Source organism: Melanotaenia boesemani, chromosome 1, assembly GCF_017639745.1.
Source record: "Melanotaenia boesemani isolate fMelBoe1 chromosome 1, fMelBoe1.pri, whole genome shotgun sequence".
In the NCBI taxonomy this organism is placed as follows: domain Eukaryota; kingdom Metazoa; phylum Chordata; class Actinopteri; order Atheriniformes; family Melanotaeniidae; genus Melanotaenia; species Melanotaenia boesemani.
In genome coordinates, this window is record NC_055682.1 from 32,232,947 (window position 1) to 32,247,656 (window position 14,710).

The 14,710-nt window shown below is 38.8% G+C and overlaps 1 protein-coding gene across 6 annotated transcripts in view; it reads right to left on the reverse strand.

The window, feature by feature from the left end:
- Positions 1–14,710, reverse strand: part of adcy7 (adenylate cyclase 7) — a 77,993-nt gene that overhangs the window by 12,867 nt on the left and 50,416 nt on the right. For 5 of the 6 annotated variants that reach the window (XM_041984095.1, XM_041984109.1, XM_041984087.1 and 2 more), the window contains 9 exons: positions 12,736–12,896; positions 10,030–10,141; positions 9,604–9,731; positions 9,114–9,272; positions 7,866–7,998; positions 5,684–5,875; positions 5,242–5,285; positions 1,876–1,935; positions 813–890 (listed from right to left, as the gene is read on the reverse strand). In XM_041984095.1, the coding sequence (XP_041840029.1) occupies positions 813–890; positions 1,876–1,935; positions 5,242–5,285; positions 5,684–5,875; positions 7,866–7,998; positions 9,114–9,272; positions 9,604–9,731; positions 10,030–10,141; positions 12,736–12,896 (1,067 nt within the window). The remainder of the gene's footprint in view (positions 1–812; positions 891–1,875; positions 1,936–5,241; positions 5,286–5,683; positions 5,876–7,865; positions 7,999–9,113; positions 9,273–9,603; positions 9,732–10,029; positions 10,142–12,735; positions 12,897–14,710) is intronic. The other variant, XM_041984119.1, reaches the window with a different exon arrangement.

Genomic DNA, 14,710 nt, shown 5'->3' on the forward strand with positions numbered 1-14,710 from the left:
ATCGTAAGAAAGAGTAATGTCAGATTGGAGGCACATAAAATCAACACTAATCACCAAATTACGCAATCCAAGGGACTGCAAGTACATATAAACATCATGCAGTAAGAGTTTTTTAAGTATTTTCACTATTTTTTAGTTATTTCACAAAAAAAAAATCAAACATGTCTTCAATCACATTTTTAATGAAAAAGGAGCAGCAAGAAGTAAAGTTGCAATAAACTTCACATAATATTTTTTTTTCTTTTCAATCTTCCCCCAGTAAAAATATAACCACTCTGTGCTGGCAAAGCTCCACTCAAACCAAATATTAGCAAATCTGTAATCTAAAATTATCTCTGAATGAACTCCAGACCCAACACAGGACATTAATGTAGGATCTGATCTGACCCATAATCAAACACATTCAGAGCCGCAGCTGGTTCACCGAAACGAAAAGCTTGAGGCATGTGATGTTGTCAATGGAGCAATGGTTATTAATATTTGTGGGGCAATGTTTATTTTTGTTATTTTATAACTTTCAATGCTTTTAGAAGATTAACTTTTTTAATTTATTTTTGACTGCTGCATTACAGTTCAGATATTTCAGTCTGGACCAAAAAGCATATACTCCTCCCATAAAACTGCAAAACCTAAAACCACTGTATTTATATCCTACACTGTGTTTACTCAATCCCTGTCCTGTGCAATTCAATACAGATTTAACTTATGCACATATTTTATTGAATTTTCTTTACAATATTCTATTAAATGTACTACATAAATAATAAATAAATGAAGTGTAAGATGTGATTTGACTTGTGGTAAAGTCTTACTTGCTGCTGAGCTCATCAATGGTGGTTGTCATCTCGTTGTGCAGCTCCTCATCAAACTTACTCTTCTGGGATTTGATCCTGTACCAGACAGCATGAAAACAATTAGGAAGAGGCAGCTGGACAGACTTTGAAACACAGGGTCTGATTGAAACAGATGCTGGAAAACTGGATCAGGCCATGTGGGTTACTCAGGTCCATTGCTGTTGTTCTTGAAAGCAACTTAGGTAATGCTAGTCAGAGCATTAGTAAGAAAAACAGAGATACAACTTGTGCCCAACAGAAAGTTATGTAAAAGGAGTGTGATGGACATATAATGCGGTGTGTTAGACATTCCTTGTGGGATTTGGTGGAATGTTTCTCTCATGTCTTTGCTTAGAAAACCCCAACTCAATCAGCAAGGAAACACTCAGATAGATAGATAGATGTGCAGACCCCCACTATACGCAAGCCCCAGTCACTGATCATTGTTAATAGTGTGTCAGTCCACCAAACAGGTTACAGCAATTTCAAGATCACATGCTGCTCTGTTACAAAGAGTAACGGTTAGAGATATGATCACAATTTAGGTTAGTGCTGAGACAGCAAGGGTCTCCACTAAGACAGTAGTTCTCACCCTAAGGAACAAAACACTGCCCAGAATGTTTGAGGGGATGTTGAGGAGTTTAAAAGTAGATAAAAAGACAGACTAACATCATTAAAATTAATAGTGTTATATGCTCTCTCTTTTTTAATTTGTGAGAAAATGTAGCCTCCATTTCAATAGAAAATCCAAATAATAGAATATATTTCTAATGCAGGATGCATGCTATATAAATAAATTTCCTTTGCTTTAACTTTATTAATCATGAAAGAATCAAAACAACTGTAAAATAACAATCTGCAATTAGAAAAATAAGCTAAACACTAAGTATAAGAAAGCTCCTCATCCCTTTTCTTTAAAAGCAGCATTGAGCAAGCATCCATTCATTTGCTTCTTTTTTCCCCCCAGATGATAAGCCAAAAGGTTGAGAACTACTGCACTGACAGGGATGAGGACCTTGTGGGCCACAAAAGCCCAACTCACTTATAGCTGCTGAATGGAGGGTTGGGCAAGGAGAATGGCTCTTCAAGAGACTCATCAAAGCTGTCAGGGTCCAACAGTAAGACACAAACACAAATTTATCACAAGTGAGCTTTGGAGAGCTGATAGCACAAAAAATGTCAGAAACAAACAGAAATATATGGTTCTGGGGCAGAAAAATTACAACCACAACATCTGGTCAAGAAAGAAAACACTTTCTGTCACTTAACGCCTTCAACAGTGAGTGAGTGGGTCCACGTCATTTCACTGTCAATTTAGTTTCGGACATGACTTCCAGCTCTGCTTTAGTAGACTGTGTATACATGAATGCAATGAACAAATTCTCAGGTAAACACGCCTACATTGTCTCAGGGTGGAAAAGCTTGTTCTTTTAGGCACATTACACAAGCTCACACTGCTTGTGTTTTATGTCCTGCTCACCAATCAGTAGCCAGATTTCAAGTATATTAGTTAGTTTCCTTACAGAAAGCTGTAGACAGTATTGTTACATGTACTGTTAAAGGCAGCACAGCTGTATTAAATAAATCCTAAATGATAACTTTATGTGTTGGTTGAGACTAACCCTTTAAATATATATATATATATATATATATATATATATATATATATATATATATATATATATATATATATATATATATATTTGTTAAAATGATTTTCAAATAACTTTTTACAGTTTTGGTGAGAACAATTTGTGCAGTGGAGTTATGATGTAAATTTCATGGACAAAGGGATAAACAGGGCTCATTGTCCCTATCAAGCATGGTCTCATCACGGGGTGAGGCAAGGGTTCATGGCTTTTTAGTATTTGCATGAAGGGGGTCCTCATGGAAAATAAGCTAGGGACCAATCATGTGTACCATTCCAGGCTAAAATCATAACTGTAGATTCAGTAAACACATATTTCTGACCAGTTGCCAATGCAATTCATCTTTGAAGCCATGCTGTACTCTAGCAGCAGGTCACACTGCAACAAAAACAGTTCTGTTACATCAGCAAGGGTCCAGTAAAAATAAATAAAAAAGTTGGATCACAAGTTTTTTATCCTTAAAAACCCATTTTAGGTAAAACTTTAAGGATTTTAAGGCTCTAAACAGCCATTTTAAAATTCCATCCTGTGCCACTTTGTGTAATTTCTACACAAAAGAAATAGCTTTATATCTACACTTATACACAGAGTAAGACATTAAACAAGCTTCCTGTAATTTCTTTGTCAATTCATGTAGATAAACATTAAACTAGATATAATGTGGGAAAACGTAAGCGTAACAATATTTGCGTTGAAAGGAAATTCTTGTATGTGAACTTGTCCGGCTTGACTCCATATAGGGTTAAACTGGTCGATGGCTATCTCAAGCTCAGACTCAGCACAGTCCTTTTTCAATGGTATTAAACATCACTCAACCCCAATACATCTGTTGTGGCAAGCAGTGACTAATTCTTTGTATAAAGTGTTAACATGTTCTCTGCCTTTCTATTTAAGCAACAAAGGATTACCTTTAACACACATATGCAATGCTAACAACATGATATTGATCAGACCAACAACCCACTGAACTCGTGTTACTGCTGGACAAATTCTACTATGAAGGCAAGTAAAACATGACACAAGCAACTAAACCGCAAACCTAATACAGCATAGACAAATTTATACCAAAACATGGATATAATGTAGCTTATGAGGATATTGTGTAAGAACAAAAGTCTGACACTGATATGAAGATCTTGTTGTGCTTCTTAAACTCAAACTGATCAGATATTTTGCTCAAACAATATATTATTAATGTAATTTACATTAAGATTGTTTGCAAGCTTAATTAAAGTTAAACTGTTGAGCTAGTTGTTCAAAAAGAATATCCAAGGAACTTAAATGACATGTCTAGAAAATGTAAGGTAGTTTGCTCATGTACAAGCAATAGCATGAATAAAGTCTTTGTATATTTTTAAACAGTATAATGTAAACTAAATCCACTTTAATTAGGTAAAATAATTCCCCATGTGTAATTCCTTCATATAAAATATATATTTAATCAGCACTATAAGAATATATGTAATATTCTCTCCTTTTTTAGGAAGAGTGCAGCACTGCTACAATGTGTGCACTCTTTGAAGATTTTAGTGCACTCTGCTGTGCACTAAATCCTTTCCATATATTTTTTAGCTGATATATAAAGAACCTAAAATCTACAAATAATTTTCTTTTGAATGTAAAAATTTGTGTATATATATATATATATATATATATATATATATATATATTCACCTGTCACTCTTGACACATGAAAAATATCAACGCAGTCCCAGTATATATTTTAAAGATAATCTCCACATCCACTAAAACCACCCATCCATCCATTTTCTGCCGCTTATCCGGAGTCGGGTTGCAGGGGCAGCTGCCTAAGCAGGGAAACCCAGACTTCCCTCTCCCCGGCCACATTCACCAACTCATTCAGAGGGATCCTGAGGTGTTCCCAGGCCAGCCGAGAGATGTAGTCAGTCCAGCGTGTCCTGGGTCTTCCCTAGGGTCTCTTTCCGGTGGGACGTGCCTGGAACACCTCACCAGGAAGGCGTCCAGAAGGCATCCTAACCAGATGCCCGAGCCACCTCATCTGGCTCCTCTTGATGTGGAGGAGCAGTGACTCTACTCTGAGCCCCTCCTGGATCACTGAGCTTCTCACCCTATCTCTAAGGGAGAGCCCGGCCACCCTGCGGAGAAAACTCATTTCGACCACTTGTACTCGCAATCTTGTTCTTTCGGTCACTACCCACAGCTCGTGACCATAGATGAGGGTAGGAACATAGATCGACCAGTAAATCAAGAGCTTTGCCTTTCGGCTCAGCTCCCTCTTCAACACGACAGACCGATGCAGAGTCCTCATCACTGCAGACGCCGCATCGATCCACCTAGCGATCTCCCGCTCCATCCTTCCCTCACTCGTGAACAAGACCCCGAGATACGTGAACTCCTCCACTTGGAGCAGGACCCTATTGCAGACTAGAACTCCACTAGAACATCTGCAATAATGCAATGACCGTGGGATAATCTGACATTATGCCATCCTTCTAAATGCTCAGATAAGCTAAATTACGTCATTAATGGCATGTGATGGTTAGATGATGAGTTAAGATTGTATGAACAGATGGAAAAGTCTAGGCATGAAATGTTGCTGGAAAAATTGTCTAACCTTCTGAAGCGGTGAAGATCAAGATGTTATTGTGTAACAGGGTTGTTATAATGTCTGGGGTGAATCTGGGAGAACATTTAAACCCATGCAGGGTTTCAATTAATGTTACAGTCACAGAAGAATTTATCTAGTTTCAACTAGTGATAATTCAGAAGAGTCTTACCTGTCAGTGATTTTGGAGCCTGGGGGTGATCGCAAAGGAATGTCCTGGAAATAATGGGGGCAAATTTCATTGATAAAAATGATTCATTTGAGGGCTGGAGACTCAGTGAAACCAAAATATCTTAATATTGTGATTTGGAAATACCTCTCACAAAAAAAGGATAAAAATTGTGATAACTTACTGTGTCAATTTTCTTTTAAAATACCAACACAGTAAATTAGTTTTACATTTCTGAGAATAGCCTTTAACTTGTCAACATTAAGTGTTTTAAAAGAAAAAAATCCTTATTCAACAGCAGTTGTCCTTACGCAATACTTCTTGCATTACTGCACATAATGAAATTTGTCTTCAATAGCTGATATGAGGAAACTGTCTTGCAGGTTCTCTAAATGACAACTAACAAACACCCAAATAAAGAATAACTACAGTCTAGTCAGTTTACCTTGAACCGTGCTTTGCCGTTATTAACAATGCTGTCTGGAGTGAAGCCCTCACGGCTCTGGAGATGAGCAAAAGGTTTGACGGCCCCCCAGGATTCAAGGTAACGGGTCATGCGCACAGATGCCCTCATCTTTAGACCATCGTTTACTCGAGGTTTAGGCGCATTTCGGGTGTTCAGTGATGGATCCTTGGACTAAACATAAATAAAGACACATACAATTCATTTTACTTTACTTGTACACAGTAAGCTTTAACATGTAATTTAAATTAAGAATGTTCTTAATTATTAAGGTAAAGTAAGTAAAGTTTATTTATAAGGAACTTCTTTTTTTTTGTTTCCCTTAAACTTGTCCTGTCCAGTATTGTAGCAAGACAGAAAAAAAAGAGAATAATGAAGTGAAAGAAAAAAGAAAAAAGGAAGTGGAGACAAAGACACAGTAGTTAAAAAGGGAACAACACTTAAATCCAGCCTAACACCAGACAATCAACCGCTACACCTGTACAGAAACACAACAGAGAATTTCCTACAGCTTTTACAGGTAAACTAAGCTGACAATCATCAGGAGTTCCCTAAAAGACAGCAACAACATGTATCACAAAACCAACCAAAGTACCAAAAACACACACACACACACTGGAAAACTCAGTGACTGTGACAGCCTGCAGAGTATGAGGAATGAGGAGTGATCAGAGATGAGTGTGGTTGTGCAATTGCGATCATGCCTCTACGGAGGCTAGAGGCAGACTAGGGCGACCCAGAGACCTGGGCCATCACAGAAGCAATCCCGGAGCACAAACCCAAGTCACCCCACCGCAAAGATGAGCCCGGACCCACCAGAGCCCCTCACAGCTATGGGGCACAGGTCCCGGTGGGCCAAGATCAGCCGCTGCCAACCATGCCAGGCACCAGCCACCCAGGGTGGCCAGAATAAAGGGGCCAGGGCTCCAAGAGCCCAGAGGTGCCCCCGAGCCCAAAGCAGAGGCACCACGCCCAGGAGGACCAGGACACCCAGACAACCACCTAGCGCAGGCCAGCACTCGCCCCAATGATCCGGCCGCACACCCTGGGAACCAAGGCACCGATCCCCCATCCTCAGCATAACTTGCGTGCCTCCCAAGTCCCTACGCGTGTGTGTGTGTGTGTGAGAGAGAGAGAGAGAGAGAGCGAGGAAGGAGAGGGGTCTGGGGATGTAAGTCCAGAGGGAAGTGAACTTCCTTCCAGAATGTGAGCCACTGCCGGCAGTAGGCACCCCAGTTCCCCTGGATGCCCCCCAGAGCAAGACAGGCCAGGAGCAGCCGCTTCCCAGGAACAGGACACAGCAACCGCAGCCAATGAGCTCCCACCAACCCCAGAAGACACCCACCCTCCACGTCTAGGGGGGAAGGAGAGGAGGGGGAGGAGGACAGTGGACATAAAGCCCTTTTCACAGATAAAAATCACAAAGTGCTTTACATAAAATGGGTGCAATATAACATAATAATTTTATAAAATAAATAATAACCATCAAAAAAAAGCTTTCCTGAGTAAAACAGTTTATAGCTGCTTTTTAAGAGTCCACGAGTCGACCACATGGGACAGGGGCAAGTCATTCCAGGTCTTTGGCAAAGACTCAGGAAAAACACATAATCACCATGTCTGTGCATTCGTTTAGTTTAAAATGTGAAAGATACAATTCTTATACAAATCTGCAACAAATTTTGAAGGATTATGTATAAATGACCGACTGCTTTCCTGTTTGAGAAGATTCAATGTGTTCAATGGTGACGTCTAAGAGTCTTTCAGATTTGATTGTAGTGCATATCTAATAAAATGTGGTATCGTGGCACAGCTGACTAAAATAAGTCTCTTTGCATGTCTGAGCTAGAGAGAAAAACAATAAACCAGTATGGTGGTGGGGGGGGGGGGGACTGTTTAAAGTTAGTGACATATATTAAGCATGATTTTTAGTAACTATTTACAATACATAAAAGATCTTGTATGATTTTTTTAGTGTGTATGAAAAAGCATCTCCTCACAAAAAATAAATAAATAAATACAAACACACAGAAACAACACATTTTGAGGTCCTTAAATTATAACATTAAAAGTTGTCAAATAATTTACAATTATTTTAGTTGTTAAAATTCTTAGTGTTTTTCAGTAATTCTCACAATACATTTTACCAAAGCAGACAAAAACTTACCCGTGGATCAATGACTAGGTATGTCTGGACATTGAGCTCTCTCAGGTAGGGGTCCCTGAGGTGACCATTGCCCTCTTCCACTTCATAAGCCTTGTTCAGATGCTTCAGAGTTGCCTCTGTGATATGGACACGGCTGGCCAAATAACGAAATTATAGGCATAGTATGATTCAGTGGCACAAATCAGTTTATGGTCTAGTGTAATCTTGAAATCAAACTCTTTCTTTGTAAAAATTGTAAGCATCATAAGGAAGCGTTCACATGAAAGCATCAACCTCAGTTTGTGTCAGGAAGTATATCAGAATGAAACTTAAAGGTCCCATATTATGCAAAATTCACTTTTTAATGGTTTTGGAACAGTCATACTGGTCCCCCCGCATGTGTAGGAGACCCGTAAGTGTGAAACTCTTTCAGGCGCTCTCTCTCCCCCCTGCTCCACCTCTAGGGAAGTAAGCGCTGAAATGAGCTTGTTTGAAAGCGTGTACGTTATGACGTCATAAGGGACAATAACCACTCCCCACAGAGCGATGGACCCGTCTACCGGCTCTCAAAGCCCGCCCTCTAAAAATCACCTAGCGCCCAGTGTTTTTCCCTCTTCGGCAACCCTCGTTAGCGGACATGGCTAAGCGACAGAAGCACTGTTCTGTTTGTGGCTGCATAAATGAACACGAAAACGTTTTTTTTACTTCCATCCACTGAACCCACGAGGACTGAGTGGATTAATTTTATTTTTGGAGGAAATGTACCCGGAAAACTTCCAAAGGTTTTGCATGTCTGTGGCCAGCATTTCAAAGAGGACTGTTTCCACAACATGGGTGCATGGAAAGCAGGCTTCGCCAACCGTTTGAAGCTGAAGCCAGGTTCAATACCAACTGTCCGTGACACAGCTGGAGAGGTAAGAGCTGGCAGTTATTTTATCGTTTCGGCCTTATTAGTCTGATAGCTTGAAAATATATTAACCTGTCAATCACCTCATGACGGGCGATGTGATGGGCGGAGCCAACAGCTGAGCTGCTCCACCAGGGTTCCGCCCACCATAAACGGCACATTTCTGAAGCTGCTAAAAAGAGGGAGGTGAAGAGAAGCCGCTGCACTCAAACTGAGGGTCGATTTGTCCATACCATGGCGGAAATATTTCATTTAGATATTAATGAATGGTCTCAGATTGGGAATAAAGTGTATAATATGGGACCTTTAAATATCTATAAGGGTTATACAACAAAAACAGATGCAACAGTGGAGATGCTTACCCTGGGAGGCCTCCTGACTCCATATGATTGGCCAGAGTCACATCATGTGACCATACATCAAACTGCCACTTTCGAAGGCCAATCACACCGCAGAGCACATTGCCCGAGTGAACGCCCACTCTCATGTTGATATCGACTCCTGTGGCCTCCCGTACCTGCCTGAAGGAGTTTTCCAGCATCAGAAAAACATGTTTAACGATACACTATGTATCTTTGTAAAAAAAAAACCCTGCAAGGCAAGGCAATACCAGGGAATATGTGGGCCTTTCTTGACTGACTAAACTAACAATGTGCACAGCAAAAATGTGCATACCACAGAACCTATGGTACACAAAAATAGCTTATTGATTTTTCTCAATTATGTGTTATAGTTTCATCATTCCATTTCAGCTTTATAGCATTATACTGCTATGTACTGTTTTGTTTGGTCACACAAATATAAATATGTTGTATTCTACAGCAACTAAAGGCTGTGGTGTTTATTACTCACTTGATGGCTTCACACATGTCCAGTCCCATTTTGACACAATTCTTGGCATGCTTAGGCAGTGACACTGGCAGCCCAGACACACAGTAGTAGCAGTCGCCAAGGATTTTGATTCTCATGCATTCATTTTCCTGTAATAAAAAAAAGACACACAACAACAGAAACAAACATAAGCATTGGATGATATTATAATAATGTCCAACAAAACAACACTCTTCTGGATTAAAAACCCTTTGTTAGGCTGTGATTCCTAAAATGGTAATCTTACAATCATAAACTTTATCACTGTAATTATTAGATTATAGTGGCTCTAAGATTTAATCTAACTATTCTTGTGTAAGATAAAACACTGACAGATGTTAAATGCCAATAAACTATTTAATGATTAGCTGTCAGAAAAACACACAAACATTCCTGGTATTACCTCACCTTGGCAATTTGGTCAAACTTGCCAAACAGTTCATTGAGCATAATTACAAGCTCCTTGGGAGAACAGTCACTGGCCAAACGGGTGAAGCCAACAATGTCAGCATACAGAATACTGAAAGAAATAAATGTCAAATAAAATTCAACAAACAGTGAGACACTAACATGTCAAGATTTACTGCTCATTACGACCTATAAAATATCACGTTATCTATCAAAATAAACTGCTCTGAGCATTGCTGGCTGAAGGAATATTTCTGCACATAACATACAGTGAATTATAAGATCTTTCCAAGTTCACAAAAGTGTTTTGGGAACAGGAACAGGTTTAGTTGACTGCACTGTGCCTGTCAGATTTAATTTTTGACCTTTCACTTTATATAATCACTGATATTCAACTGATGAACAGTGAAAATATATCCATGAGGCTTTCCATAGACAGTCTACATAAAAGAAACAAATGCTGACAGAGCAGCAGTTTACCTCCATCACCTGCTTTCGCTTTTTTTCAAATAGTCAATCAACTATAGAAACTTACAAGGACCTCTTGAAGGCACGGTTAACGATCAACCAATGTGCAGTGAACTAGAGAACAAAGTTTGTGTTTCTCAAACTTTGAGATATTTTTTTTCTGTAACCATTGTGGACTACAAACTGGGATGAAGCATTTTAAGCAAAGCACCTGGCCCATCTCCCATTAACCTCCAGTAAACCAGATCAGTGACTGATTACAGGCTTTCCTGGTTCAATGCTGAACCACAGCCAATGCTTCATTAAAGTTGCCCTTCAGTAAACTAGAGAGCAGGAGTGAAATCTTATCTGACCTATCAAAGACCCCGACACAACAATGGAAAGCAGAAGAAAGTTGGGCAAAAGTTCATCTCAAAGACAACACCTGACTTCCTGCCATAACATGCCAGGTTTCAGTGGGAAATGAGCCCCAGTGAACATCATCCTCATCTTACTGAATCAGATGATCTGTCAGCAGTTGTTTGATGAATGCAAAAACATCAATTATAGCAAGATGGGACACATATAATTTGGTTTTGCAAACCACAATTGATAGAAAATCATTATTGCATGATGAAGGAGCCATCGGAAAAGTCAGAGTCTACTCAATGATTTCGGGAATAAATAAATAAATAAATAAATAACATCAGTATCCACAGTGCTACATATAGGTTGTGTGTGACCTGAGCATGTAATAAAGCATAGCACATCAAGTGGAGATGATTAGCGCCATTGTTTAAGCCTGGCCCAAATACAACTGCCTGTAAACTGACCAGCAGAGGAACACTGATACTGCACAGTACTGAGCTGTTCCACGGCCTGACTGAAATAGACCAGGTGCTCCGTGAGGCTACCAGCACAGCTAATCACTGGTCTGACATGGGTAATTATAAGCCAAGAGTCATCAGTCAACACCTCTTCACTGTGGTCTTAAATGAACACAGCAAACATGACTGATACAGTCACAATGGCTCTTGATTAAGAAAGGACTGAAGTCTATATAGTTTCAATGTTCTTGTAGATATAAGTACTTTAATAGGGATATAAAGTACATACAATAAATGTTTTGTCTTCTAAATGACTGTATGTTATAAATGAAGTTTTATTTAAAAAGAAAATGCATGTTAAGATGAATTGTGGAAGTCATAAAACAAAAGTGAAGTAATCCAGGAGGAAGAGTGCTTACAATGTAATTAAACTGCTCTACAAAACTATTTTTGAAGAGGCAGGGTGAGCACTGTACCTTGTCTTTTTTATCAGAGAATCAGCTGGTGAGCCATCTGCCTGAATTCAGTTTAAGCTGCCCCAATATCTGTCAGCACTTGGTAAATTAATAAAACCCCCATACAACATCACTGTATCTGGGTCACTGCTCTGAAAACAGACACACTAATCTCTGGCATTATGAGAACTGGTCAGAGAAATCTGCTTTTGCTTTGCAACTTCTTTATTCTTTTTAATTTATTTTTTTCTGTGCCTCAGCTATTTGGTGAAGACAGATACAGATCTCATAAATAAAAGAAGAATAAGGATTTATGAAAGATTTAAAAATGATTTAAGAAAAAGTACAATGGTGCATGAGAGCTTTTTTTTTAAATTTTCTGTATATGTTTAAACAGATTATGACAGAAATCCTCCAAAAGATAAAAACAGTCCAACAAATCATAGGGGCAGATGTTGTTTTTTTAAATAAATGATCCAATATGACATATGTGAGTGGCAAATGCTCTTTGATCAGTTCTACATCAGTTTAGAGCTACTTCAACTCCGTGATGTTGGTAAGTTAGCTAATACATTGCTAAGTTCAGGTCTGTTCACTGTTAGGATCCTTGGTGCTGAATGTCTGATTTCACAGTAAATTTCAATTTATAGTCCTGACATCTTCCTTTCAAAATCTGGCCTATAGTTCGGATTTCATTATTCAATAACGCTGAGCAATCCTGGCCAAGATGTGGCAGAGTTGGCCAAAAACCATCAAACTACCACAGTCGCACTTCACAGCTAGAATAATGTTCTTATGCAGTGTTTACTATTCTCAAAAGAAAATGCTTCTCATTTGAAACGAAAAGTTTTATTTTCATCTTACAGTTATTACATTTATATCTATGAGACTAAGTCATTAAAAATACTGGGATGTTTTACAAGGGCTATTTCATGACCAATAAATAGAAAATGTTTTTAAAGTGATTGTGGTCGTACCTGACATTCTCGTGCCTCTTGACATATAGGCTGTGAAAGTTATTGTCTTTGACAAGTCGCTGTTGTTCTTCTTTATCTTTACAGTCTTGCAAGCGCTCCATTATTGCCAGTTTCATTTTCATGGAAATATAGACAGGGAGCACAGACTGCAGCAGGTTCTCCTGCAAACACATGCACATAGAATATTAGTTATATAACTGCAATCAAGGTGAGCCAGGAAATTAAGCTTATATAAGTTGCACTCAATGTCTATCAACAAGTGGCCAAGCCTTGAAAAGGAAAAAGGGTCTATCTGGGAACAAGCCAAGCACATACACACAACAGAAGGACACAAGCTAAGAGCCTCAGATCCAGAATCGAGAGTTGGAAATGTTTGTTGATGGACCAAAATATTCACATAGTTTTAGAAGTAAAGTGGTACCAAATACATCCAAACACTGTCATTATAGCCCAAACACTGATAAAGATGACAAAGCAGACTCCAGACTCTGTCACAGTGGCTATGCAAGAAGAACGGAGCATGTACTTCACTTTAATATCATAAATAACATTAGAGTCAGTCTGCTGGAATGGCCAGAGGCACAGAGAGTGTTTAAAGCTCATTGGCTTAATTGAAAGAAGAGATTTGAAGAGGAAACTTCTCATGAAATGATTAATCCCTCTTCATTCCACCAGAAGGGCATCAGGTTGCATCATCTGACTACACTGGATGAACCCTGGCCTCTTCAGTTTATCTACAAAATGTTTTTACTTGTATGGTCAATGTAAAAAGATGTAGAATGTAATGTAATTTAACTATCCGTGACAATAGCCAATACATTCCAGATTTATCAAAGAGTTTTATATATGCAACAGCAAGTTTTGAATGTTTTAAATATAGCTCAAGGTAAATCACGAGGGATGATGGCTGTGTGAGAATAGTTCTGTTCAAATTATTACACAGATTTTCAAAGGGATTTAGAACAGGGCTTCAAATGGGTCACCTTTCACATTAAAGGCATTTCATCATGACTGACGGTTTGTGTTTCTTGGTTTAATTATGTTCTTTCATTTTCTGGGTTTTTGTCATGTTTTTGGTTTATGTTCTTGGTTTTTGGTGTTTAGTGTAATGTTCTGTGTTTTTTGGTTTCTGCTCATTAGTTCACTTGGTCTGATTTGTTCATTCACCTCACCTGTGCCTCGTTAACCCTTCAGCGTGTTTAAGCCATTGGTTTCAGTTCCTCCCTTGCCACTTCATTGCGTTCTGCTTTTTCTTGCTTTCTGTTGGTTGTTAGTTATTGTTAGATGTTTAGTTCATGTCAAGTTTTGCTGCCACAGCCTTTTAAAGTCATTAAAACCTTTAACTGCATTGGTCTGCCTCCCGTCTCCTCAGCCTGCACTGGGTCCTCACGCCCACAGATTCCTTGACAAATTTTATTTTTATTTGCTTATAATTTTTCAGACACTGTCCGGAACAAAAAATGTATTTACAATGTATTTATTAATGCTCTTATTGACTTTTGCAAATCGGTGGAATTGAAACTACGCTCTGTTTTAGGCATAATGTTGCTATTGGCACACTTCAAATTATGCAATAGATTTTATGTAACAACTGACTTGCTTGAGTTGCTGAATGCAACAAGTATTACATTATACATGTATATTACATTACATACACACACACACCTCAAAACAAGAAAAAAAAACTACTAAACCCAATTGTTGTCACAGGTGCGCACAAGGTTGGGAGTTCAACTGAGACAGTGCATTCAGTACATGTCTGCATGTCTATAAAGATGAGTATTTGTATCTGTTCAATACTGTTTCACTATGTTGCCATCTTGCGTGTTTTCATTCAGTTTGGAAGCTATTCATGACAGAAAAAAACATGCTATTTACAAAAGAGACCCATTTAATCCAGTTCAAAGATTTCAATTTAAGAATTTAAGTTTGTTTCAAAAGGGGCAACGGAGTTTGAATACCACTTTGTTCCTCA